Source organism: Podarcis gaigeae (genome assembly GCF_964106915.1).
Source record: "Podarcis gaigeae genome assembly, chromosome: 5".
In the NCBI taxonomy this organism is placed as follows: Eukaryota; Metazoa; Chordata; class Lepidosauria; order Squamata; family Lacertidae; genus Podarcis; species Podarcis gaigeae.
Window position 1 is genome coordinate 92,316,189 of NC_139681.1, and position 27,333 is coordinate 92,343,521.

Sequence of the window (27,333 nt, forward strand, 5' to 3'; positions counted from 1 at the left end):
GGGAAGACAAGCAAAAATCCACTTGCAGGAATTTGTTCAGGCTCATCTACGTAGCACTGAGCCATGGTTTACCATTACAAACAAATGTAGCTAATGCATACAGTCCATATCATTTGCTCCTTCTACAGCTGCTTTCAACTCCCTGCCTTAACTCTAGAGAACGGTGGACAGTGTTACCCCATTTTGAGCGCAGAAGCTTGTTATTCAAGGCATTAAGAAAGTTTGTGAATACTCATTAAAAGGCCGTAAATATCTGCTGGCAGAGCAGGTCTAAGTTATAACTCACAGTCTGTTATACTGTAAAATCACCTGTTTGGGGGCCTTTGCAGAAAGGCGGCATATAAAGGCAGCATATCAGCAAAACATTTTGCTGATGCAAAAAATGTATTTTTTCTTTAAACTAATTATTTCTTCTGGTAGAAATTGGTTTCATCCTTACCTCCTCCTGGTGGAAAGATTTTCTTCACTTTCACTCATCACTAAGACTCTGCTGGAACCTCCCTGACTTGCTTCATGCATTACTTCAATCTGGAAAATGAACACAAAGCAGATGTCTGACTAAAGGCTTCTTTTCATCTACAATACTTTGCTCTATATAATAACAGCCGGATAGCTGTCAGTAGTGGCTTGTTAGTGTTGTCTGTCTCCAGAACAGCCAGTATCTTGGAGACACACATGCTACAAAATTCCTGCTTAGTAGCATGTCCTATTTGTGATGTAGATCAATAAGAAGTCATATGTATGCTGATAATACACTTTAGTTGCGGTATGTACAATGATTTTCATGATGAAGAATTCTAGTGGAAAAGATTTCTAATATCTGTAAGCTCATAGGAAGTTGTTCTATACAAAGTCAGACTGTTGGGTTTCTGTTCTGACAACTCTCAGTGGCTCTTTGGGATCTCGAGCAGAGTCACCACCGCTTCATCATCCTTTCTGCACTAAATTGAGCCTGGTCTCTTCTGCATCCAAAGTGTTTTTTTTCTATGGCTGAGCTATGGCCCCTTCCCTGTTGCTGTTTTTATTATAGCCTAAAAAGACGTGGTTGAACCCGTCACCATCCTCCCATAGGCTGCTAAATGACCCAATTCTAAGTGCTGAATAAATAATTCCGTGTTGTTTTTTTAAACAGATCTCAGAAACTTTCTTCCTTGGACTTGGAATTTTAATTTCTACAGTTACTTGTTTTAGAGCTTTTCTTCATTTTCCACCTGGATTTAATTTATTTCTGCGGACTTCCTGCTTTCCAAGCCTTTGTTTCTTCACCTGTTCCCGCTCCCTTCCCACGTCCTATTTTGAGCCAGAGAGACTGTGTTTTTTGCTGCTGTTCCCTTGCCTCAAACAGCTTGCAAACAAGTGAAGCAGACCACAGAAGCAGTGAGCGATTCCGCTCATCAGCTGTTGTACGGGGCAGAGCGGCAACAGAAGGAGCGCCAAGCGCCATTTTAGGGCACTTGGGAGATGTTTTTAACGGCCTTTTAGAATTGAATTCCACTCGCAAAATCGCAACAGTCTGTGGAAGAAGCCACAGATAGGAAACATGTGGATTAGAACAATGAAGCTGATAAACAAAGCAACAGGAGACTCTCATAATTTATGGGTCTAAGTGTGATTGCCTCTTTGTTTACTGTGAGACAGTGATATTGAAAAATCGCCCCCTTAAATTAGAATCTTTTAATGCTCAGAATGGGGGCAAGGAGAGATGGAAGCGGCTTAGGACATTTTCAGAGTTTAAGACTCTGCCATGAATCTTTTTATCAAAAAGCTAGGCACTAAGCAAAAAATAGTGGTGGTAACTTGGTTTTTCTTGTTTGGAGACTGTACCCAAAGTAAGAAACTACCTTCCTACCTTAATTCCACCTTTCATCTTCTTTACACTTTTCTTTTTCGACAAGTCTGCTTCAGAGATGGATTTGGGAGGACTAGAAATTTCTACTGATTTCCTGTTGGCAGCTGAAATAAGACAAAAAGCCCCATATGGTATCAGAAAATGCAGCACTACCAGAAAAGTCCCCCCCCATGAAACCAAGACCATGAAGTGTTGGGTCACTTCAGAGCAGGGGTTTGTACTCTGCAGTCTGTGAACTTCATTTAGGTGGTCCGTGGCAAGGCAGGATTAAATATTACTATTGATTTTTAATTGCATTTAATTGCTGCTTTTATTTCTTACATTGTATTTTATATTGCCATTTGAACAGTCATTCGTCCCAGCTGGTGAGAATGGAGCTTTTTAGAAGCTGCTGTACTTTTGGTGCATAAATTTGAAACACATTGAATAAATATTGGTTCACCCATGTATGATCATTCAATCCAACCAAGTATGAGACGCTCATTCTCATTAATGAGATGCAGGGAGGGTTAAAATTACCCACAGAGAAACAACATGGGAAATAACTGTTCTCCATGTGGATGAAACAACATAGTTACTATGAGAGTAGAAAAATGAACCAGCTATTGTTATTCTTGAACAGATAAGGGGTGAGAGGACACAGCTATATAGTGTTTGACTTGGATCTGAGCCCATTTGCGCACAAAACTGAGTTCATGTTCGCTCTTCCTTTCACTTGTCCCTCGAAAACAGGAGGCCCTTGGGGATGGATTATGGTGGAATACAGTGAAGGGGTCTGCAGATGGAGTTGGAAGAAACTGCCCTGCCTTAGAAGTGAAGACAGACAGAAGTACTGTTTTTGGGGGACAGGAGGCGGGCAGGTGTGGAGGATTCCCTGGTCCTGAATGGGGTAACTCTGCCCCTGAAGGACCAGGTGCGCAGCCTGGGGGTCATTTTGGACTCACAGCTGTCCATGGAGGCACAGGTCAAATCTGTATCCAGGGCAGCTGTTTACCAGCTCCATCTGGTACGTAGGCTGAGACCCTATCTGCCTGCAGACTGTCTCGCCAGAGTGGTACATGCTCTGGTTATCTCCCGCTTGGACTACTGCAATGCGCTCTACGTGGGGCTACCTTTGAAGGTGACCCGGAAACTACAACTAATCCAGAATGCAGCAGCTAGACTGGTGACTGGGAGCGGCCGCCGAGACCATATAACACCGGTCTTGAAAGACCTACATTGGCTCCCAGTACGTTTCCGAGCACAATTCAAAGTGTTGGTGCTGACCTTTAAAGCCCTAAACGGCCTCGGTCCAGTATATCTGAAGGAGCATCTCCTCCCCCATCGTTCTGCCCGGACACTGAGGTCCAGCTCTGAGGGCCTTCTGGCGGTTCCCTCACTGCAAGAGGCCAAGTTACAGGGAACCAGGCAGAGGGCCTTCTCGGTAGTGGCGCCCGCCCTGTGGAACGCCCTCCCATCAGATGTCAAAGCGATAAACAGCTACCTGACATTCTGAAGACATCTGAAGGCAGCCCTGTTCAGGGAAGTTTTTAATATGTGACATTTTAGTGTATCTTTCATCTTCGTTGGAAACCGCCCAGAGTGGCTGGGGAGACCCAGCCAGATGGGTGGGGTACAAATAATAAATTATTATTATTATTATTATTATTATTATTAGGGTTTGATGAATGGAAGAGCAATTTAGAATGTTTAGGTCTTGCATTTTGAGCTCAAATGTGCAAACCTTTTATGGCAGCATAAAAGATGTTCATAGAAGGAATGAAGGGGGATAGAGAGAGAACAGGTCCTAGTTGCCTTTAATTAAAACCTCCTTCACAGCCAGTAATGCTGGTGAGAAAGAAACCAGTTTGCCTTCCTCAAGGTTGCCCATCAAAATAATATGAACATTTTGGTTTTTATATGGCGCCTTTTCCTTACTCAGGTGCGTCCTTGGTCCCTGCTACCAAGAGCACGCTTGTGAATCACCCACCCTTCCATTCCAGTTTCCCCCTCCCTGTACCTGTGCCAACATGACAGCATGGAATATGTATTCTTTTATCTGAAACATCTAATTATTGCAGGAGGAGCCCTCATGGTATCCTTCATATGTTGTACAACTACAATCTCCATCATCCCCAACCAGCATGATCAATGGGTAAAAGATGATGATGGGAGCTGTAGTTCAACAACATCTCTGGGGGTTCCATGTTGGTTCCTCCTGGACTATGACCATTGTGATGCATAGGTGGTTGTTGGCACCCATCTGTCTCGAGAGACAATGGAATGCGCCTCTGGGTGTGACGTCAAACCACAAGCCTGGGCAGTGTGTATGGAGGTCCTGGGCTGCCCAGACAAGAGTTCTCTCTTGGCCTTACTGCTGAGGTCCAAAGGAATGCAAAGCAATACATTTGGCTCCAGCTTGGCTGCAGGAGTTGCCAGAATGAGGCGTACAAAGCTTCATCCAACCATCTTAAGGACTCCACTCTGAATTTGTGTAGGGTTTATTCCAGGCATAGGCAAACTCTGGCCCTCCAGATGTTTGGGACTACATTTCCCATCATCCCTGACCACTGGTCCTGTTAGCTAGGGATGGTGGGAATTGTAGTCCCAAACATCTGGAGGGCCGGAGTTTGCTTATGCCTGGTTTATTGCTTCGTCTTTTCTTCTCCCGAAGTTATCCCACAAGCAGTGTTAGAAACTGAGATATGAAAGCTAGGAGCTAAATGGCACCTTAAACCTAGGTTATGGGTGCAACAACAGAATGCCTAGGCACACTTTTTTATAACAAGAATGCAAAGCTGAAAACGAATGAACTGCAGCTAAACTATGATGTTCATTTTTCACATGGTCTAGTCCTTTTCCTGCCCACCCCCTAATATTCTTAAGAGGGTCTCTTCTCCAGTCTTCAGAGAGTAGCCAGAAGTGGGGAGGCAGAAAAAGGTCCTCCTTTCATTCCACTCTGCAGTTTTAATCTGAAATCTTAGGTGCAGTACTGCGCCCAGAGCTCAGAAACTGCTTCGCTAATGAAATTCCCTTTCGCGAAATGCGCCTAGAACAATGGGAGTTTCAAACACCACCCACAAGGCAGTGGAAAGTTAGAGTCAAGAGTTTTCCTTCTCCTAGATGGACTACCTTCCCAGGCACAACAACAAAAAACCCTGAATAGGGCTGCAGGCTAAATCTCGTTGGAAAGGTAGCCACTGACCATCATGTGGACATGGTGCTGCACTTCTTAGGTCAGAGATTGGGCAGCTGTAACATTTGCTAGGTGATTACCAGGTGGATAAGCATGATTCATAAGCAGCCTTCAGCACCAACCTGGTACCTTCCAATGCTGGCTTGGGATGATGGGACTCGTTAGCCAAAGCATCTGAAGGACACCAGGTTGAAGAAGGCCGGCATAGCGAATCTCCAAGTTTGCAGAAGTTGAGCTCATAAGAGAAGCCTGGTGGGTCAGGCCATAGGCCCATCTAAGTGCAGCTCTCGGTTCTCACAGGGGGCCAACTAAGATGCATATGAGAACCCCAGAACTTGCTGCCGGGAATAGGCAATAATAGGATGAGGACTCTTAATGAAACTGGCAGATCTGCACAGCTTAATGGAAAGTGATAGTGTCGTGTGGCCAAGAACCAGACCCCCAAATCTCTATGGGTTCATATCTCACTGAGCTCATCGCATGGCCGTAGGAAAGCTGCTCTTTCTCTCAGCATTAGCCTGCAATGAGGCAATGATCATACCAACCTCTTGTAAACATTTGAGGTAAGGTCTATGGAAATATGGGACATGGGTGGCGCTGTGGGTTAAACCACAGAGCCTAAGGCTTGCCGATCAGAAGGTAGCGGTTCAAATCCCCACGATGGGGTGAGCTCCCGTTGCTCGATCCCTGCTCTTGCCAACCTAGCAGTTCAAAAGCACACTCAAACGTGCAAGTAGATAAATAGGTACTGCTCCGGCGGGAAGGTAAACGGCGTTTCTGTGTGCTGCTCTGGTTCACCAGAAGCGGCTTAGTCATGCTGGCCACATGACCCAGAAGCTGTACGCCGGCTCCCTCGGCCAATAAAGCGAGATGAGTGCCGCAACCCCAGAGTCGGTCATGACTGGACCTAATGGTCAGGGGTACCTTTGCCTTTACCTTATGGAAATAAGGTTTGAACAGTAGTGCTTTGAAGCGGGCCAATCCCAGCCATGTTCTGAGGGCTCAGTGAATCTCTGTTTTTACTGCTTAGACAGGAAAGGGGAGTTCGATTTCCAGGGTATTAGAGATCATTCACAGCCAATAAGGAACATTCACATTATTTTGCCAGTGCCTGACAATCCCCCAAAACTCACAACACTGCAGCTGTATAGACTGTACAGTATTCTGTTAGGCACTTAGCATAATAATACCGTTGCCCATAGAAAATGCAGCCACTGTCTTATATTATTTTGATTGACGTATTTTATATATTGTACTTTTATTGTATATTTATTTTGGCAAATACATATTAATGCTGTTCAACCCTTTGGGAACCTCTGGGCTAAAAAGTTGTATATAAATATACAGTAATAGCTAATTCAGCTATTCCTGGAGTCAGGAATGATGGGGGCTTTGTTCTTTTTATTGATTTCAAGAGGAATCTCCAGTGAGGCCACTTATACTATAAAAGCATCCCTGAGTAAGAGGAAACCTTGGTGATCAGGGTTTCAATCTCCCGTCCTAACTTTGACATATGTTACAACTTTCCTATACAGAGGGAGCCAAAAAAAGTAAGAGAAGGTCTTTCCCTCACTTCTGTTTTTAAAATAAACATTCAAGGTTGTAAGAAGCTAGTGGCTTCCCCTAGAGACAACGATGGAATTCACATCTGCAGCATTTCCTGAGTCAGCTAATCTCCCCCTGGCTCGCTCTACTTTCATCTTTGCTCCAGACGCTTTTCATTAAGCGATTTTCTTTCCCTTTTGCACACCACCAACAATGTGGGATGCCATGATGGATCCAACAGGCAGCCGGATATTTGGACATGGGATATGACTCGCTTCGGGTTTTATTATGCTTAGAAGGACTGGACGGACTCCAGCTGCGTTTCCCTTCAAAACGAAGCTGCTATGTCAGCTTCTGGGAGCCGATTGGTGCGGCTGAACTGCCCAAATCTGTGGATATGGACTTGAGCACATATGAACAGTGTTTGTGGTGTGCTAAAGGAGTTGTGACATTGCTTCCACATGCATCGTAAATGTAGCTGAAGGGCAAACTGGGTGTGCAGAAGATGGCCTCAGCATATCGGTGCATGGATCCATTCTATCTAGACTCACACTCCATCAACAAGGTTGCTGCGGTTTATACCAGCTCCTCCTTTACATTCCTTTTCCCAGCAGGCAAATACTTCTTTGTTCCAACAGGTCTTTGGCCACTAACTGGCTGTTCTGGCAGGGTTTCCTGAGGCGGGGGGTGCTATACTTTTCCTCCCCTTATGATTTTAAATGGCTTGATTGATTCTGCCTTTCTCCCGAGTGTAGGGACCCAAGGCGGCTCGCAGCATAAATTAAAATGGACAGAGCCCAAAGTACATACAACAAATAATGTGTACTTTGGCTCTGTCCATTTTAATTTATGCTGCGAGCTGCCTTGGGTCCTACACTCGGGAGAAAGGCGGAATCAATCACTTATAAATGCCAGCCCCCCAGAAGTGCAGGCATGTCTTCAAAGCCTTGGATTCAAAAGTAAGGGACAGAAGGCCCACTAAACATCCCATTCTGTGCCATACCTAATGTCTATTGTTATTATTAACATTATTAAAAGCAATTTTTATTGGTTTTAAGAAAATGCAAAGATTTAGGATAGTCGTACAATGTAGCTTACAAATCTTAATCAGACATTTTGTTTGAAAATTGCAGTACAAAAAAAAGCAATAAACAAGTGGTCAGGATCAGAGCGGGGGAAAGGGACTGTTCGGCGCATATTTAAACATTACAACAATAAACAGAAAATGGAAAGTCATGTTTTGAGTTTACACATTGGTATAGAGAGACAGCATATAGGGAGAGGGAGGATCATCATATGTATTTCATCAAACCAACCACAAACTTCTGAACGCTGGGTGCGGGTTCAAATGGTGCGAGTCATCCTTTACATACTCAACAAAACCATACCATCTTCCAAAGAATTGGTTTCTTTTGTTTGGTTCTCTTGCAACTCTTAATTCACAGGTAACTTTTTCCAACAGGGCTCTTTCCTACCCTTTGTCGTGCCATGCTAACGTGATAGACCTGGCTAAATCTTTCCAGTGCCTTACCTAACGTGGCTGGCCGGATGCTTCTGGGTGACACTCGCTTTGGTGACGACTCGGGATGTGGGGCAACGGGCTGCACTGGGCGGGTCTGTTTGGCTGCCAACTTCTTCAGGCTCACTTGCCTCTTGTCAAACATTTCTTGCACATCTTCCAGCTTTTGTAGAACTCTTTGGGCATTGCTCTGGTGGAAGAAAGCAGGTGCAGAATATCGTTATGGGTTTGGCGGAGGGTATGTGTGTCAATCTGGATGAGACCCTGAACCCCTTCCAGGCCTGCTTTGGAACTGTAAGACGAAAGCAACCCAACCAGTTCCTTTGTTAAACTGATGGCTTTGGCTGGCCAGTTAAGTACTACTATTTACCATATGCACAGAGGTCCGCTCTGTTGCTATAGACACAAATGGATGAGCCTTTTCTCACCCCTTCTAGGAGGAAGAACAATGTGCCAAGGGGAATTGGGCATGTGGGAGTTGTGTGTGAGAGATGGATAGCTATTGGTCTGCTCTTTGCTAAACTTACAGCTCCCCTGGAAAACAAGTGGGGAAGAAGGATCTGTTGAGGTGTTAAGACTGTGAACCCCTCCATCCTATCCTCAGGTTGCACATGTTTGTAAATAATCCTAAAGACTCAACAGTCTCCATTGACCTTCACTCCAAGGAAACCAAACCTGGATAAGCACTGGAATCCCTGCAGTCCCTCGCTGTTCCGACTTTCTTGCACCAGAGAGCTTTAACCCACTTTAATGGGGGAAACCTAAATTTCCGGAATGTGTTTGAATCCCTCTTGCAAAATACTGGCAGGCCGGAGGCAGCCTATGACTTTGAATGCCAGAATCACAAGGGGGGAAAGTACTGTTGCCCTTACGTCCAGCTTGCAGGCTTCCCAGAGGCATCTAGCTGGCCACTGTGGGAAACAGAATCCTGGCCTAAGCAGGAAGGCCCTTTGGTCTGATCCAGCAGCCAGGCTCTTCCAGTGCCCTTACCTTGATCTCTGGCGTCAGAATCGTATCAAACTGATTGTAGAACTTTGCAGTCAACAGCTGGTGGTCCTTGGCAGTTTCCAGGAATCTCTCGATGTCACAAAGTGCCGTTTCAGCTCCCTCTTGCGACTGACACTTGTCTACAGCTTGGGAAGCTAAGAGGTAGATCCCAGCTTCACACCATTGGCTTGCCTGAAAGGAGGAAAAAGTGTGCTGTTAAAAACGTCTAATGTTAAGGAGTCTTCAGTCTTTCTAGTCTGGGCAAAGAGCAGCCCAGTGAAAAAAGTGGAGGAGGCTCTTGTACCTTTAATAAGTGCATACCTTCAATGCAACTATTAAATGTGCAGGAGCTTTGTCCTCTTTGGCTACCCCACATGAGCAGCGGCACTTTTGGGGAAGGGCAGGGGGGCAATCCAACACCATTGCTGTGTTGCAGATTCCACACATTATTCCTGACAAGACCTATGTGTTGGGCCAACTCACTGGTTCTACACAATGGCTGCATACACACCATACATTTAAAGCACTGCTCCCCAAAGACTCAGGGGAACTGTAGTTTACTCATCACAGAGCTACAATTCTCAGCACCCTCAACAAATTACAATTCCCTGGATTCTTTTTTGGGGGGAAGGGAGTGCTTTAAATGTACTGTGTGTACACAACCAGTGACTCTTGGTATAAAAAATTAAAATCAAGAGTACATGCAGGGCTTTTTTTTTCCAGCTGGAACTCACCAGAACTCAGTTCTGGCACCACTCAGATGGGCGCCATTCCCATTATAAGAGAACAAGGGAGGCGTTCACGGTGAGTTCTGCCGCCTCTTTTTCTAGAAAAAGAGCACTGAGAAGTATCCCATAATAATGGTGGAGGGGGGTGGGTAGGCATGGAAACAAAATGCTTGGTGGGCCTGAGGCCTCATTGAGAAGTGCAATGGGTGTGATAGGCGATGGGCACTGTGGTGATCACACAGGGTCCCCGGACGTTTAACAGTCTATTGATCCTTGTGCCACCACTGTGCTCGCTTCCCCACTGTCCCCAACCAGTTACTCTCTGGTAAAACACTGAGTCCAGACAGTTGTTAAAAGTGAACCAAAAAAACCCAAGTTTATTTTACAGACATTAACAAGTTTATGGTTTCTCTGATAATATTCCTGTCAGTATCTTAACTTTACCGGCCTATACCTTCCTAATACCTTCTGACTGATGATCTCAACTGTTTGACTGACTCCTCTTAACAAATTCTCTCACTCTCTCACCCCAGACTAGCCCAACCCACAGACTTATCTTCTCTGTCTCTTCTAACTCCAAACTGTCTTCTCCACTCTAACTCTCCCCCCCCCCCAAAAAAAAACCCTCTGTGCTTAAACCTCATACACAGTTAACTGCCCCCTGGGTTCCCATTGGTTAACCCTTTCCCTATGAACCCAGTATGATGTCACACACCTAGGAGGGCAAACGCCACAGGCACCAATCCTTTCCCCCGCTCAAAGTACACCTGCATAATATGACATCTGCACTTCATATTTCAAAAACTGCCAGCCAGAATGCTAAAGTACAGAGAAGCCTTCAAGAGGAAGCCACTGATTTCACAAAGAAATGGTTCTCTCCCAGGGAAGTTGTGAAACACGCTGGTTTCCCACAGTGGGTTTGTGTTTTCTGTTTGTGTGGCTGCCTCTTTGGTGTGCATCACTTGCCTGTTTCATGCTGCCGTCAGGTTAATCTGTTCACCTTCAGTTAAATACTATGAAAAATCAACATTCCCTGCCCTTGTGTCTGCTAGTTCCACACTTCTTACCTTATCTAATTGTTTGTGCAATTCCAGCGACTTCCCTAAAATATCATATTTTTTCTTGGTCTCGTTGGCAAAATCATCGCAGATGCGCCTGAGTTCAACACACTTTGGTCTAATGGAGTCAATTGCATAATGGTTGTTTTGGATCAGCTGGTCTCCATGGAGCGCTAAGGACTGGGCTTTTTCCAATGGCTCCTGTGAAAAGAAAAATGTAACATGAAAAGCATTTTTAAAGGTTTAAGATATTATGATATAAGGTTCAGGTGAAGCAGACACAAAGGCAGTAGTCCAAGGGGGAGATAACCACTCTGGCGAGACAATCTGCAGGCAGGTAGGGTCTCAGCCTGCGTACCAGATGGAGCTGGTAGACAGCCGCCCTGGACACAGAATTGACCTGCGCCTCCATGGACAGCTGTGAGTCCAAAATGACTCCCAGGCTACACACCTGGTCCTTCAGGGGCACAGCTACCCTATTCAGGACCAGGGTATCCTCCACACCTGCCCACCTCCTGTCCCCCAAAGACAGGACTTCTGTCTTGTCAGGATTCAACCTCAATCTGTTAGCTGCCATCCATCCTCCAACCGCCTCCAGGCGAGCAACTCTCAGTGATAACAACAGAAGAAGACCCAGGGGCACATCTAGACTTGCATCCTGTTCTCAGTGTGGCCAACTAGATGCTTGCGGAAAACCCTCAAGCAGGACCCATGAACAAGAGCACTCTCCTCGCTTCCTGTGGCTTCCAGCAGCTGGTATTCAGAGAAGCATTGCTGCCTCCAGCTGTGCAGGCAGAGCCAAGCCATCATGACAACGCTAAAGTAAACAAACAGTTTCTGATATCCGTGATACGCTCTTATAAGGTCTGTAGCTTGCTTTGCTTTTATAAGGTCTATAAAACAAAATTAAAGGAGGCAAACCTGTCCTCTCTCTTCTAATTGCTTCCGCTCCTTCAGAATGTTCTCCACGCGGGAGACACTGTCTCCAATATCTGTGAGACCGGCCTGCACTTCCATCAGGTTGTCCAGGGCGAGTTTGACCTATAGAAGAATATTTGCAAAAAAACAACACAGATGGAACAAATTAAGAAGCTTCCTGGCTGTTAGCCGGTCATAATCAAGGCCATTTAGAAATGGCCATAGGAATAGGACACTTCTTCTGCTGATCGTTTACTATGTATTTGCCTGTTCCTTCAATTTCCATACCGCAAATCGCACAAATCTATCTATGTAATGTATAAAATAAACATTTTAAAGCAATACAAAACGTTTCTACCCCACATTTTAGGATGGATGTGTATAGGATCATCATATGGTATGTGCAATCATCATCTGAGACCCTTCTTTATGAGGTCTGGGGAGTGGCAACTGTGGGGCCTTCTCTGTGGTGGCTCCCCATTTGTGGAATGCTTTCCCCAGGAAGGCTCACCTGGCGCCTTCATTACATATCATTAGGTGCCAGGCAAAAACATTCCTCTATAAACAGGCCTTTGGCTGATTAAACAATCTAAGACCTTTTAAACTGGAGGGGGGTATTACTGTTTTGTCTGTTATTATGTTATGTATTTTTGTGTTTTTATACTGTAAATCACGCTGTGATCCTCAGATGAAAGGTGGTATATAAATTTAATAACTAAAAATAAAATAAAGTATATACCCTTGGAAGGTGGCTTTCCTGTACAATAACCATATGGTCTCGCAAAGAACCATGTTATGGGCTCAGTTAGCAAATAAAAATGAAAGAACACAATTGTGATAAAACAGAATTCCAAATTATTAAAAAAGCATCTGGGTATGCTAAAACAGCACCATTAAACATAACATCAAAATATTAACAGCTAGGCAGGTATTTGAGAAAACAGAGCTCTACATTTATTTATTTTTATTTCACAAAATTTATATACCACTTGGTTGTAGAAAACCTCAAAGCAGTTTACAAATTTCTCCAAATGCAGAGTAAATCCAGGCTTGCTGCTGAGACAGCTGACTGTGGCAAAGATAAACCATCTGGGTCACTGCCTATGCATTATGCCTCCACAATGTAATGTTAATTGTTTGACATCATGTTCCGTGGGGTCATGGGTTCGAGCCCCATGTTGGGCAAAAGATTCCTGCATTGCAGGGGGTTGGACTGGATGACCCTCGTGGTCCCTTCCAACTCTATAATCCCAGGATTCCATGTGTCTTTGTCTGTGAATTTCATACAAGGCACATATTAACTGGAACCAAGACTCGCCACACAACAATATGCTAAACCTGACTGGTGAACCCACTGCTTGGGCCAACAACAAATGTTTAGGAAAATTTTCTTTCAGCTCAAGGGACTCTGAATACCTTCCTTTCCAAAGAGCTGTCCAAACTCGGTTATGAACATTATGTATAGCACTTGTAAGAAGGCTGCATTTTTATACCTTATTATGGTAATATTTAATGCTTATCACCCTCAACAGATATTTCACTAGGAGGGGGGAAAGGGGGGAAAGGGAGCCATTCTAAAAATTGTGCGGGATAAATCAAAAATACCTCTCTGAAATCCTGCTCAAAGTGTCGGAGCTGCAAGCACTGTTCAAGTTTTAGGTGGTGTTTGGACCAGAACTGATCAAAGGCTCTCTCTGTTTCGTCCAGCTGAGCTAGCAACCTGTTGAAGCAATTAGAGAACGGCATTGGATTTGGGTAGGCAATTGCTTCCCTCGAATTCAGAGCAATGAGATCAAGTAGAACCAGACGAGGGAGGAGCAGTAGCTCAGAGGCTGGACATTTGCTTTGCATGCAGAAGTTTCCAGGTTCAATTTTCAGCAATATCCAAGTTTAGATGGGAGAGACTCTTGTCTGAAACCGTGGAGAGACAGTGTCAGGCAGTGTGGACATGACAGAACTAGAGGGCCAACTACAAACTGCATGCTTTTCTCTTGCTGGTTGGCCACTGTGAGGACAGGATGCTAGACTAGGTAGGACACTGGCAGGCTCTTCTTATGTTCTCTAAGAAACAACACATGCAGATTTGTTGACAGTGCAAATTGAAACTGAAGACAAATTCACACGTTCTCAAGGAGACCATCTTGGCTGCAAAATTTTGGAAGACCTGCTCCCTGCCTTGCAGGCCTTTCCCCACCTGGCCTGGGAGTGTGAGGCCCTGACTGACTGGCCCTGACTGACTCCAGCTACAAAAGCTGAGGTTAATGAAGATGCCAGAGACCATATTGGCTGTGAGTCCTTGAAGGCTTGCTCCCTGCTTTGTAGGCCTTTTTCACCTGACCTGGGAAGCCAGAGCCCGGACTGACTCCAAAAGCTGAGGCTGCTGAACGGACTCTTGGACTGGGGGGTTGTTTAGAAGGGGGTTGTTGCTGTTATTGATATTAATTGTTTATACCTTTATTTTATCATCTTATGATTTATGTGGAAAGGGTTCAGTTTAGCTGTGTATGTTTTGATGCTTTTATTGTTTATGACTACTTCTGTTACGTTTGTAATTTTCTGTATGGTTGCAAGCCGCCTTGAGCACGGTTTCAACTTTGGAAAGGCAGCATGCAAATAAAATGATCGATTGATTGGTTAATCAGAAAGCTGGTTAGAAGCTGAGCTCTTCTCCAACCTTTCCACGGTTGCCACATTTTCCAGCTCGTCTGGGCTCAGTTTGCTGGTGGCACTTCGAGTGACGGGTTCTCTGATGCAAGTCAGCAGCGTGGCCCCTTGTTTCACCGCAAGTTTCAGCTCATCCTGTTGAGAGAGGCGGGGGAGAGAAGAAATGTCCTCATTTCATCGGAATATCCCATAATATCGCCAGGAGCTGCTAGGGCTAGACCTAAGGACTACCAGATCTGTACACTGCTGCCCTTTCTAATAAGTCACTGAGAACACAGGTTAAAAAATTCCTTAAAGGTAAAGGTAAAGGGACCCCTGACCATTAGGTCCAGTCGTGACCAACTCTGGGGTTGTGGTGCTCATCTCGCTTTATTGGCCGAGGGAGCCGGTGTACAGCTTCCGGGTCATGTGGCCAGCATGACTAAGCTGCTTCTGGCGAACTAGAGCAGCGCACGGAAATGCCGTTTACCTTCCCGCCAGAGCAGCGCACGGAAACGCTGTTTACCTTCCCGCCGGAGCGGTACCTATTTATCTACTTGCACTTTGAGGTGCTTTCGAACTGCTAGGTTGGCAGGAGCAGGGACCGAGGAACGGGAGCTCACCCCGTCACGGGGATTCAAACCGCCGACCTTCTGATCAGCAAGTCCTAGGCTTTGTGGTTTAACCCACAGCGCCACCCGCATCCCTCAAAAATGTTCCTTAGGTGTTCCTTATTAAGATCCAAAACCGGCTATTGGCTCTCCCTGACCTGGAAAGTGCCCTCATTGGCCCCATCTCCCCAAAGGTAGCATTTGACTGGCTTGGCTCACTGCAACCCTCCTTGCTTTGGGGGAAAGGGATTTCTATTAGAATGGCAGTAGGTGGCTGCAGCCAAGGGGGGGGGGGTGTTCGCTTTCTGGTGCATCACAGCTTGTTCCCACCGCTGTCACCATCTCTCTGGCATCAGTTGGGTCCCCTGGGCTGTGCCATAGTCCAGCCACTAATGGTGGCACTGGCATTAATACTTCGTTCTGAGTCTGACAGCCTAATTATTCCCAACTTAAAAGAAAACATCACTGACTGTAACACTATATTAATAGCCATAAGCTGACTATATGATCAAGGGGCCCATGTGAGATGCCTGAGGCAGGCAAATCTACCATCTGACACTGGTGTAAGTGTTTTGAGTAAACTTGCAAGAGCATTTAAGTCAAAGCATAATATGCATTTTAGGTGACAATCCAACTCTTGGGCCACCCTGCCAGCAGGACTTTATGTGGTGCCAGGTGATGGGAGTTGTAGTTGTAGGGCACCAGGTTGGCAAACAATGGAGTAGCATCATGCAAGGACTATACATCCATTCTCCCTTCCGTGCTTTACAGGACAGTACAAGGGAAAAAGTTGTTTTTAGATCGAAGTGTCGGCACTGACTAATTGCGTTATTTTTAACAATGCTAAAAAGAGCAATAGTGAGTGGGTGCAATAATTATCCGGAAACACTTTAAGAAGCTTCTGCGAGGCCATCCAAGAAAACAAAAGATTACTGGAGAACTGAATGCTGAATTACATACCACATACAAAAGGTCCCAGGTTCAATCTGGGAGGAGTGTTTTAATTGTAATTGCTTTTAGAATGTTTTACTTCTTTTATACTGATTTTTTTTGCTTGTTTTTGTTTTTAAATTGTGCATCAGTTTGGCCCCCTCGGCTTCTTGGGGAGGAAGCACGGGATAGAAATTCAATAAAGAAAGACTTGAATATTTGGAAATGTGCTTTTTCCTGTAAGACCAATTGCAGTCGTTAACAGTCGTCAACAGGCTTACCACACCTATCAGCCAATCACCCAATCCCACCAACCTTCTGAGTAAAACCCCTCCCCACCCTCTCACTATATATAAAGGTCTGGTGACTTCTGTTTCAGTGTATCTGAAGAAGTGTGCATGCACACGAAAGCTCAGACCAAGAACAAACTTAGTTGGTCTCTAAGGAAGGAATTTTTTTATTTCTTTATTTTGTTTCGACTACGTAAGACCAACACGGCTATCTACCTGTAACTGGAAATGTGCTGTTTTGAGAGGAATTTTATTTTGTGAGAAAATGCTTTATTTAAATATGAACTTCCATGTGTGTTTTTAAATTTGCAGATTAATGTGGTGATGAGACAGAACGGACTTAGGAATGTGCACACACAAAAGTGATGCAGCTGATACCCCCATCTGTATCTCCAGCCTTTGGACCTGACCTCCATCCCAGAAATCTAAGGATGAACTGGAGCGGTGTGCAGAAATGCCAGGCCTGATGCACTGAATGCCCCCATTTTCCTGGCATTGGAACTCTGCGCATGCTCACCTTCAGCTTGTTGTGCTGCTCTGTGTGTGAAGACAGGAGCTCCTCTGTACACTGCACATCGTTGGGAAGTTCCGTCTCCGCCAAGTCCGTTCCAAAAGTCTGCAACATCTGCGCTATTGTTTTCACAGTCATGGCGAAATTCTCAATGGCCTGGAAGGATTTTAATAATCATAATAATAATTAATAATTATTTTTATTTATACCCCGCCCTCCCCAGCCAAGGCTGGCTAACAAGCAATAATAAAAACAAGTTGAATGAATACAACTTAAAAACAAGATTAAAATACAACAATTAAAATACTGAAACATTAAAATATTAAAATGCAGCCTCATCACAGGAGGAGAAAGGAAAAAGAAAAAAGAAAGAGGGAGAGGGAATCAAATTGGCTCCAAGCCAAAGGCCAGGCGGAACAACTCGGTCTTACAGGTCCTGCGGAAAGAAATCAGATCCTGCAGGGCCCTGGTCTCATGAGACAGAGCGTTCCACCAGGCCGGAGCCAGAGTGGCTCTGGTTGAGGCTAAGTTCCTTAGGGCCCGGGACCACTAGGGTGTTGCTATTTATGGACCTTGAGGCTCTCCGTGGGGCATACCAGGAGAGGCGGTCCCATAGGTACGAGGGTCCTAGGCCGTGAATTTTGCAGGTGGAAAGACTTTTGAAAATGCACAGGCCTAAGTACCAAGCCCAAGCCTGGAATACAGAATCTTGCACAAAGGGAATAATCACATCCCCTACTCTAACCTGCTTTTGCCTCTGGCCAAATCGAACACTTGCCTGTGGCCCCCAGAAGGGATGCAACCCTCAGGCTGAAAAGGTCCGTCACCCTTGATTTAGAATGCTGCTTATTTACTCCTTTCCGATCTCTTCAAACCTCCAGCTAAAGACCAAAGCAGGCACAATAATACATGGCTGGGATTGTTGCTTATACGCTTGTCCTGTTTGCATACAAAGTGAGGGGCAGGAGGGTCTAATTTTAACATCAACAGGGATGTGTAGGTGTGGGGAGCCAAATCTCCCTTTGCCTCCCTGTGCTCTGTCACTTCAGATTCCTTGAAAGTTGGTATCCATCTTTCTCCAGAGAATGCCTCTGGAGTTGAAGTCAAATTGCTGCAGAATCACAGCGCCTGCTGTGGCTGCAGAGAACAATAACTCGTAACTGCTGCGTCCCACATTGTTTTTGCTGCAATACCCCACCCTGCCTCTCTGATGTGGCCCAAAGGAAAGGAGAGCAATACGCTTGGCACCAGTTTGGCTGCAGGAATAGCCAGAAGGAGGCGTACAAGATCCTATCTGACCATCTTAAAAGGTAAAGGTAAAGGTACCCCTGCCCGTACGGGCCAGTCTTGACAGACTCTGGGGTTGTGCGCCCATCTCACTTAAGAGGCCAGGGGCCAGCGCTGTCCGGAGACACTTCCGGGTCACGTGGCCAGCGTGACAAAGCTGCATCTGGCGAGCCAGAGCCGCACACGGAAACGCCGTTTACCTTCCCGCTGGTAAGCGGTCCCTATTTATCTACTTGCACCCGGAGGTGCTTTCAAACTGCTAGCTTGGCAGGCGCTGGGACCGAGCAGCGGGAGCGCACCCCGCCGCAGGGATTCGAACCGCCGACCTTTCAATCGGCAAGTCCTAGGCGCTGAGGCTTTAACCCACAGCGCCACCTGCGTCCCACTATCTGACCATCTTAGAGATTCCTTAAATGAACTGACTCCTGTGCCAGACGTGAGACAGTGTTGGAGAAAACTGCCTGAAGCGGCAGAGCGCAGGAAAGGAAGGTGGGAGAGGTTCAGTTCCCCTCATCCATGCACCCTTTTCGGGTTAAAATTAGACCCCACTATCCCCTGCTTTAAAGGTGAATGCAGCAGATAGCAAACCAAGGGAACTGCTCTTATCACACCTAATTTAGCCCTGAAATTAATTTTGTGCACACTGCAAGAATGATCAGGGTAAAGACAAAATTAAAAAGCTACTTTCAGAAGAATATGAAAATAAACATGATGACTTAAATAAAGTGCTCAGGTGTTATTTTTAGAGGTCACGAGTCTTTGATCAAATTCAGCTGCTACGACAAAGGACAGAACAAAATATTGTATCAAAGATATATGCATCTTGACATCTCCTTTTCTCTTGATGCAATGGGAAGGTTGCCCTAGATTAAGGCATATTGCCTTGATACCCTACTAGTGTCAGGTGACAAATAAAGGAATCACCTTGCTAAATTCAATTGAATTCAATTCAGTTGAACAGACCCTTGAACTGGGGTATTGTTTAGAGCAGTGTTTCCCAACCTGGTGTCTCCAATTGTTTTCAGACTACAATTCCCATCATCCCTGGCTACTGGTCTTGCTAGCTAGGGATGATGGGGGTTGTAGTCCAAAAACAGCTGGAGACCCAAGTTTGGGAAACACTGGTTTAGAGGGCTTGTTGCTGTTTTTTGTATCTTTATTTTTAGTTCTTATTATGATTTAATGCGGAAATCGTTGACTTGATTGTGCACTTTCTGATGTCTTTTATTGACTGTTTATGACATTTTTTGTTATGTTTGTAATTATGTATTTTTTTCATGTTGTAAGCCATCTTGAGCATAGTTTTAAGTATGGTAAGGTAGCAAAGAAATAAAATGATGATGTATGTATGTATATCTTGCATAAATTTAATAAAGTTGCATTTAAAGCGCTAAAATCATTTCCAATTGTAGGATATTTTTGATGAAATGTGACATTTAAGAGTTAATGAGTTAAATATCTTTCAAACAAATTTAAAGTGTGTATGGAAACTGTATTTTTGGTATAAGCATGGTATTTTTAACAATAACATACTAATTATCGGCAGATGACTTTTTGAAAATGTTGGCTATGGCCCCAATTAAAGAGACATATGTTTCTTAGAGAAGGAAAGCAAAAACTGGATTTGATTTGATTTTAGACAAATTGTCTGACTTTTGTCAGCCCAATAAAGATGACCCAAGTTTGTTACTATTTGTTTCATAACCTGCTACAAGTCACTTACCTACCGCTTTCTTTAATAAAAATGAGGAGTGTGGGGACCCAGAACCAGTCCTTACCATTTACAAAACTATTTACATATTTACATTTTTAGACATCAGAGATGGAGGAGCCAAACAGGTGTAACTTACAGTCCGATGATGTATCCACTGACTGTGTCCATATTCCAAGGTTCCCCCTAGCTCCCGGGTAAGCTGACTTTTGTCGATGTAACCATGTAGATCGGAAACCGAATTTAACATGATGATCTGCACCAACAAAACAAAGACCATTAGCAGCACCGTGCATTAACCCCAGTTTTGTGGCATCCCTTTATTTTCTGTCAATTTAGCATTATGTTATTAAACTTTGTGGGCAGATCTTTGAAGCTCTGATACACATGCGAAACTCCTCAATTCAACTGATGGAGCTCAGTGTATGCATCTGAATATACATAGAGTAAGCAGCTGCCTGGGTGATTTTCTATCGACCACACGCCTGACATCCCACATGTCATGTTGCTCATCCTCTTCATTTTTCCTCCTCCACCTTTACTCCTACTTCGTCTTTTGCTATCCTACCATGCCTTGCAACAATGGCCAAATCTGGCAAACTTTAAAATATTTGGTCCAGAATCAAACCTGAGCAAGCATATCAGTGTGACGTTAACATATGAGAGTGCTGGAGGTGAAATAGTTAAACAGGTTACCCAATCAGAACCCAGGGGGGTGGAGTCAGAGGGACTATAAAACCAGCTCTGGGAGGGGCGAAGAGGAGTTCATCGGGAGTTGGGTGGTTGGAGTGGGAGTGAATTGGGATAGAGTTTGCGAGTAGGTTGAGTTAGTGTAGCGAAATAGGCTGAGTCAGGAACAGTTAGGGGCTAGGAAGACAAGTAAATATCTGAGAGGTGGTTTAGTGAGTGAGAGCAGGTAGCGGAAATTATAGGTCTGGATAGGCACCCCATGAATGTAATTGACCGATACCGTTTATGAAACCACACGCTTGTTAAACTGCAATAAATTAACACAAGTTTATGTTCCAATTTAACCCTGACTGGACTCAGTATTGTACCAGGTAGGGCCTGGGTGGTGGCAGTGAGAAATAAAGTGGTGGCACAGGGATCAATAGACGGTGAAACGTCCGAGGACCCTGTGTAATCGCCACAATCGGAAATGAATGAATTGCATTCTTTGCATAATTTACCTGGAGTGAAGGAAAACTGTGTTTCTCACATTTCTAAGTTCTAAGTTACTCAGAGAGGCATCCATGGAAGCTACTTCACTTTGCTATCACAACAACCTGTGAGTTGGTTAGGTTGAAAAACAGGAGGGAAAACTAGACATGAAGGAGGAGATTACAGCACCTCCTACAATCCAGAATTATACAGCCTCATTCTGTCACTTCATTCTGCACCTGGGTTCTTTGCAGCCCTCTCCTCAGTGCAGCTGAGGAACAAACAACCAAACCCTTTGCTTCGTGATCAAAGCAAAAGCGTCGCAGGAGCCTGTCTCTGTTCCCTGGATGATGTCGCTCTCGAAGCTGCAACTTCCAGGGGGAAGAGGAGGAGAGAAGGGGATCCTGCTGACAGTTAAGAAAGGGAAGATGCAGAAGACAGCAAGGAAGAGAAGTGCTTACCGGTACCTTCATTTTAAAGTCATCGCGATACAGTTTGATGCCAATGTCAGCGATTGCCCTTTGGATGAAACGGGACGGCCGCAGGACGAAGACCAGCTGCAGGTTCCCGGGAAATGCGCCCTGGAAGAGGCATGGAAGTGTGAGGTGGTGAAGGGGAGGAGGACATGAATTGGGGACAAGATCCATCTGAAGCCACTGTGCTATGGAAGGTCTGTGAGCTCTCTGGGGAATCTCTTTATAGAATCCCTTTTGGAAACCCAGGCAAAATCACAACCCAATATGAAATTATTTTATTAACTGAATTCTAGGTGGAGGAGCCCGAGCGTTATGCAGTTCTCAGCATGATCAACCCCCAGGCCAACTTTGGCTCTCCAGACCACCCCTCGAGGAACTGCTTCCTGTACTGCTGTGTGTGTGCAAGAGGCAAAAAGATGGAGTAGCACAGGGAGGAAAAGAGCCATGCAGTCTTGCAATGCTGTAAGCTCAGTGGTAAGAGCATCTGCAGGCTGAGACCCTACCTGCCCGCGGAATGTCTTGCCAGAGTGGTGCATGCTTTAGTTATCTCTCGCTTGGACTACTGCAATGCGCTCTACGTGGGGCTACCTTTGAAGGTGACCCGGAAACTACAACTAATCCAGAATGCGGCAGCTAGACTGGTGACTGGGAGCAGCCACTGAGACCACTAGCTCCCAGTACGTTTCCAAGCACAATTCAAAGTGTTGGTGCTGACCTTTAAAGCCCTAAACGGCCTCGGCCCAGTATACCTGAAGGAGTGTCTCCACCACCCATCGTTCTGCCTGGACATTGAGGTCGAGCGCCAAGGGCCTTCTGGCAGTTCCCTCGCTGCAAGAAGCCAAGTTACAGGGAACCAGGCACAGGGCCTTCTCAGTAGTGGAAGGCTCTCCCACCAGATGTGGAGAGCCACTACCAGTTAGTGTGTAGACAATACTAAACCAGAAGTAACAATGGTACTTCATATTTTTGTTCTGGCTCCATCCACTGCTGGCCCCCATAGGAAAAACTAAACTTTCCGACTCCCGATTTAATTATTGGTTTATATATGTCTTAATTACAGCATTGTTTCATGTACTAATTAATTTAAATATTCATATCTCACTTTTTTGCCCTGTCTTTAATTATGTATACAAATATATTTATATGTTGCTATTCATTAAAAAAAAAATCAGAGCAGTTTATATCAATAGTACACAGAACCATAAGCATTATGCATAGAACTATCTTTCCATATGGCGTTCTGGATCCACATTTTTAGCTGAATTTTAAGAGGGCTCTTGCCTGCCCTTCCACTGCATTTCTACCAAACCAGATGTCCAGAAGAGGACAGCTTGTATCAGAATATAAAATCCAGAAAACCATCCAGAAAAACTATCAAAGCAGATTTGTCAATGGTGGGACCAAAGATATAAGGTGCTGAGGGACCACCATGGCTCCCTGCCCCTTACCCAATCCTTCTGTCAGTGATTGAGGCTGCTTCCACGCTCACCGGGCATTTCCTTTAGAGTAGACACATTTGGCTCCCTTGTTTTTAATAGGACATCTCCCTCTCATGTTTCCTTTGTCCAGCTTCCACTTTGTTTGCTTTTCTGTAGCTCAGATGGAACCCCATGGAATGGAATAGCCGTACCATTTCCCCAGGTATAGATGGCCACCAGACTGCTATTCTGGCTGGTTAGATGGTTCCAGCCACTTTCCAGATTGTGTTATAGCTCTCAAAGACTGCATCTCCTCATATGAACTGATCCAGAGCTTGTGACCATTATCTGAGGCCCTTCTTTGTGCCTCAATGGGAGGCCTGGAGGATGGTGGCCCCTCATTTGTGGAATGCTCTTCCCAGGGAGGCTCGCCTGGCACCCTCTAGTTTTACACACCAGGAAAAAGCTTCCTTTTTCTGTGTTCTTTTGGTCCTTAAATTTGAAGGTTTTTTTAAAAGCATTTGTGGCCTCTTTTGGTGGTGCGGGATCTGCTAGAGCCCTCTTTTATTTGCATAGATGTGCTTGCTTGTTTTTTACATTTTTATTTATTGCATTTATTGTAATAGGCTTTAGTATTTCTACTGTGTTATGTAAGTCAATTTGAGCGACATTTATGAGTAAAGCAATTAAGAAATTTGAATAGCGGCAAATATAAATAATAATAGTCCAATATATCCTGGTATGCCCTGCATACCTTAAGGTCCATGAATAGTCATAGTTTAGAGGTCCCGGGCCCTAAGGAAGTCAGACTATCCACTACCAGAGCCAGGGCCTTCTCAGTGATGGCTCCGACCTGGTGGAATGCTCTGTCCCATGAGACCAGGGCCCTGCAGGATTTAACTTCCTTCCGCAGGGCCTGTAAGACAGAGCTATTCCGCCTGGCTTTCAATTTGAACTTAGCCTGATCTTTTATTCCACTTCCTTCCCTCCCCCTCCCCTTTTATGAAGATTACCTGCTCTAGGACCCCACAGCTAATTCTCCCCTGGTCTCCTCGCTGGCCCAAATAGGACTAATTTAGCCAGCTAGCCCTGGTGATCATCTAAAGTTTATTGGATGGATTTCCCCCCTAAATTGATTTTTGAATTCTGAATTTATTGTTATTCACGTTTTATACTGTATTTTATGCTGTTTTTTGTTGCATCAATTAAGTGTTTTAAATTTGTTGTTAGCCGCCCTGAGCCCGGTTTTCTGAACCGGGAAGGGTGGGGTATAAATAAAAAAATATATATATATATAATTTTTCCCCAGCCACTCTGGACTCTGGGCGGCTTCCAACAAAGATGAAAAATACATACATACATCATATTCTGTCTAAACCGTTTCCCTACAAGTCGCAGGTATGGTTGCCAACTCTATTTCTGCCTCTGCTCTTGTACCATTCATGCTTGAAGTCTGGTTTGCACATGCAGCAGAATGCAATGGAAAATGAGGCGGCGAGAGTCCCACGTACAATGCAACATGGGAGGCCAACGTTATGCCTACCCATGGCACTCTTTGCTTTTAGTTTAATAAAGCTGTACAAGGAGAAGGGGACGACAGAGGACGAGATGGTTGGACAGTGTTCTTGAAGCTACCAGCATGAGTTTGACCAAAGTGCGGGAGGCAGTGGAAGACAGGAGTGCCTGGCGTGCTCTGGTCCAGGGGGTCACAAAGAGTCGGACACGACTAAGCGACTAAACAACAACAAAAAAGCTGTAGCGAGCTCCAAATTTGTATTGGGCCAGAACCTAAGACAGGGTGTGCCCCTATCCCCACAGGACACATACAGGATAGTTCAATAGCTGTGCTATCATAATGATTAAGGCCTTAAATTATAATTTTAGGTTATATGTTAGTGACTAAGTTCTAATTTATATCTATTTTAACCGTTGCTATTTCTGTATTGTCCCTGTTATACCTAATTGCAAATTCAAATGTACCCCTATCGTGTTTTATGACTTCCTTGATATTGTATGTGGGCTGGAAGTGGTCTGTGACCGAAATAATAAAATTCAATTTGATAGTTCAATTGGTTAGAGCTTGGTTACTGCTTGGTGCTGATAATGCCAAGGCTGCAGCTTCAATCCTCCTAAGTGACGGCTGCATATTCCTCAGGCTCCCTTTCCATTCCCATTCTATGACATTTTCCCTATTGAAATTGCCCTTCCCAATCTGCTTTTCCCATATGCGATTCTCGATTAGGAAAATGACGTGAGGAGGGGCAAGAACTCCACGTGTCTCCTCTGTCGCGCCTCATTTATCATTACTTTTGTTGTGTTGCAGTTGTGTATTCCTTCCATGTTGTGAGCCCCCTTGAGCATGGTTTGAACTGGTGAAAGGCGGCACACAAATAGAATTGTGTATGTATATATGCAGCTAGACCAGGCATCCCCAAACTCGGCCCTCCAGGTGTTTCGGGACTACAGTTCCCATCATCCCTGACCACTGGTCCTGTTAGCTAGGGATGATGGGAGTTGTAGTCCCAAAACAGCTGGAGGGCCGAGTTTGGGGATGCCTGAGCTAGACCTCCTGTGACCCTCCTGTGTTGTGCAAAACCTGATTATTGCTGTTCTTTGCAGTCTGCTCTGGGAGCCTTTTTTCAGCTGAAAAGCAAGGATCGAAACCCTTCAAATAAGCTCATAAACCAGTGTTTTCATCTCCGTTCTCTAGGTACCGGTGCAAGTGTGAGGGAAGGTGGGGGGAGAGAGAGCAGAAGCCGAGAGAGAGAGAGAGAGAGAGAGAGAGAGAGAGAGAGAGAGAGAGAGAGAGAGAGAAGAGAGAGAGAAGCTTGTATAAGCCCCTGCTCCACCTCCATCTCAAATCACCTAAGCTAGGGCTTGACCTAGGAGGCTCCCTCGCCTGACCCCCAGGACCACTACACTTACTCGGCCTCTTAATGAGATTAGGACTGTAAAGCAGCTTGCATGCAGCAGAGCGCTATAGAAATAGCCATGCCCTTTTCTCTTCCCAGGGCTGGAACGATCTCGTTCTCATTCAGCAGGAAAACAGGGCAAGACGCGCCTGTCCTAACTTGGCACCCTCCGCTGCTTCTCAGCATGCAAGGTTGGCAGAAATCTGTAGGGCAGCAAAGGAGATGCAGTCGCACGAGCAACCAAGGGAGCGCAGCCTAGGTAAACAGCAAACAACTGGGTAGCAGTTGCAATCTGCGGGAGGCAAAACAGCAATGAGAATAAAGGATTCCAGGCACTTACTGCTATTCGTGTGAGGGACGCCTTTACTGCGCTCCATTTGTCCCGCCGTCTGTCTATGATGATGATGAACCCGATGCTGGCAGCCTCCAGACTGCAAAATATCCAGAGCAGGTATATGGGGTTACACAGTGCCAGCCCCGTTCCAAGCAATGCTATTGCAGCAAAAGCTCCGTGGCACGCTCTGAGCTCATGATTAACAAGCAGGCTAGGTAGACAGCAGCGGCAGCAGCAGCGCGAGCAAACCAGACCCGGAGCTGTGTTTGCAGGAAGAGGCAAACGACTTCCCCTCCTCCTTCCTTCCTTCTTCCCTTTCCCCCCCTTTCCCCTCTTCCGCCCCAGCATCAGGTTAGCCGCTTGCACAATACATGAATATTTCATCCAATTGCTCGGGCTGATTTGCTGCAGATTCCCCAACCAGCAGCGCTGTGAACAATTCGCCATCACCTACACACTTCGGGCTGGTGGGGAGGAAAAACCCTGGAAATGTTTCAGATAATCCTCACCCCCAGCTTCTCCCCTCTCTGGGGGGAGAGGTGTGAAGCCATGCCCCCCCCCCAATTCCTCATTGCCTACCAGGTGCATCTGCCATCCCTGCGAAGCTGCCAGCTACCTATGAAGGGGCGGTATAACATTTGAAAAAGATGTACACATGTGAAATCTGCCACATGTAGGACCAAGCTGCAGGTCGTTTCCTGGGGTTCTTTCTCTGGAAGACAGATTGCACTACTCACAGGCCTACGTATACTGGATTTTGTGCCCCGATCAAACATTGTGCTCACATGCTGAAATCCGTCAGAGCTGCCCAGTGAGCAGGGCAGAAAGCTATGACATTGCTGGGTGGCTGCAGGGGAGGGCAATCTTTAATTGGGGGAAAAACCCACCTACTTGAGAGTTAATTTAGCAACTGGAAGCATTTCCCCTGAACTAAAGATGAGCCCCAGCAGAAACACTGGAGAAGATTGGTACATCTGAATGATAAAGACATCAGCTGGGGTGGAAGCAGAATTCTACCCATCTCTCTGGTTTTGGTCCTACATCTCCTTCCCTAGTCATGCACATTAGAACACCCCCACTCCCATTTGGGGTTATGCCTCTTCTTTAAAGTATATATAGCCATCTGATCAATGTCACTGTTGTGCATGCTTCAAAGCCACAGTGCAGTGAAGGTAACAATATCCTGTGTGCCTACTGGGTTCTTTTTGAGGTTTATACTGTAAACCAACCCAAAGGATGCTGCCTTCTACGCCCCCTTCCAGCAACTCCT

General features: G+C 45.4%; 1 protein-coding gene across 6 annotated transcripts in view; it reads right to left on the bottom strand.

The window, feature by feature from the left end:
• MCF2L2 (MCF.2 cell line derived transforming sequence-like 2) overlaps positions 1-27,333 on the bottom strand; it is a 207,151-nt gene that overhangs the window by 127,960 nt on the left and 51,858 nt on the right. For all 6 annotated transcript variants that reach the window (XM_083739151.1, XM_083739155.1, XM_083739152.1 and 3 more), the window contains 12 exons: positions 26,070-26,160; positions 21,385-21,504; positions 19,902-20,018; positions 16,771-16,920; positions 14,454-14,578; positions 13,385-13,499; positions 11,783-11,902; positions 10,871-11,062; positions 9,079-9,267; positions 8,101-8,278; positions 1,850-1,953; positions 440-528 (listed from right to left, as the gene is read on the bottom strand). In XM_083739151.1, coding sequence (XP_083595277.1) covers positions 440-528; positions 1,850-1,953; positions 8,101-8,278; positions 9,079-9,267; positions 10,871-11,062; positions 11,783-11,902; positions 13,385-13,499; positions 14,454-14,578; positions 16,771-16,920; positions 19,902-20,018; positions 21,385-21,504; positions 26,070-26,160 — 1,590 coding nt within the window. The remainder of the gene's footprint in view (positions 1-439; positions 529-1,849; positions 1,954-8,100; positions 8,279-9,078; positions 9,268-10,870; positions 11,063-11,782; positions 11,903-13,384; positions 13,500-14,453; positions 14,579-16,770; positions 16,921-19,901; positions 20,019-21,384; positions 21,505-26,069; positions 26,161-27,333) is intronic.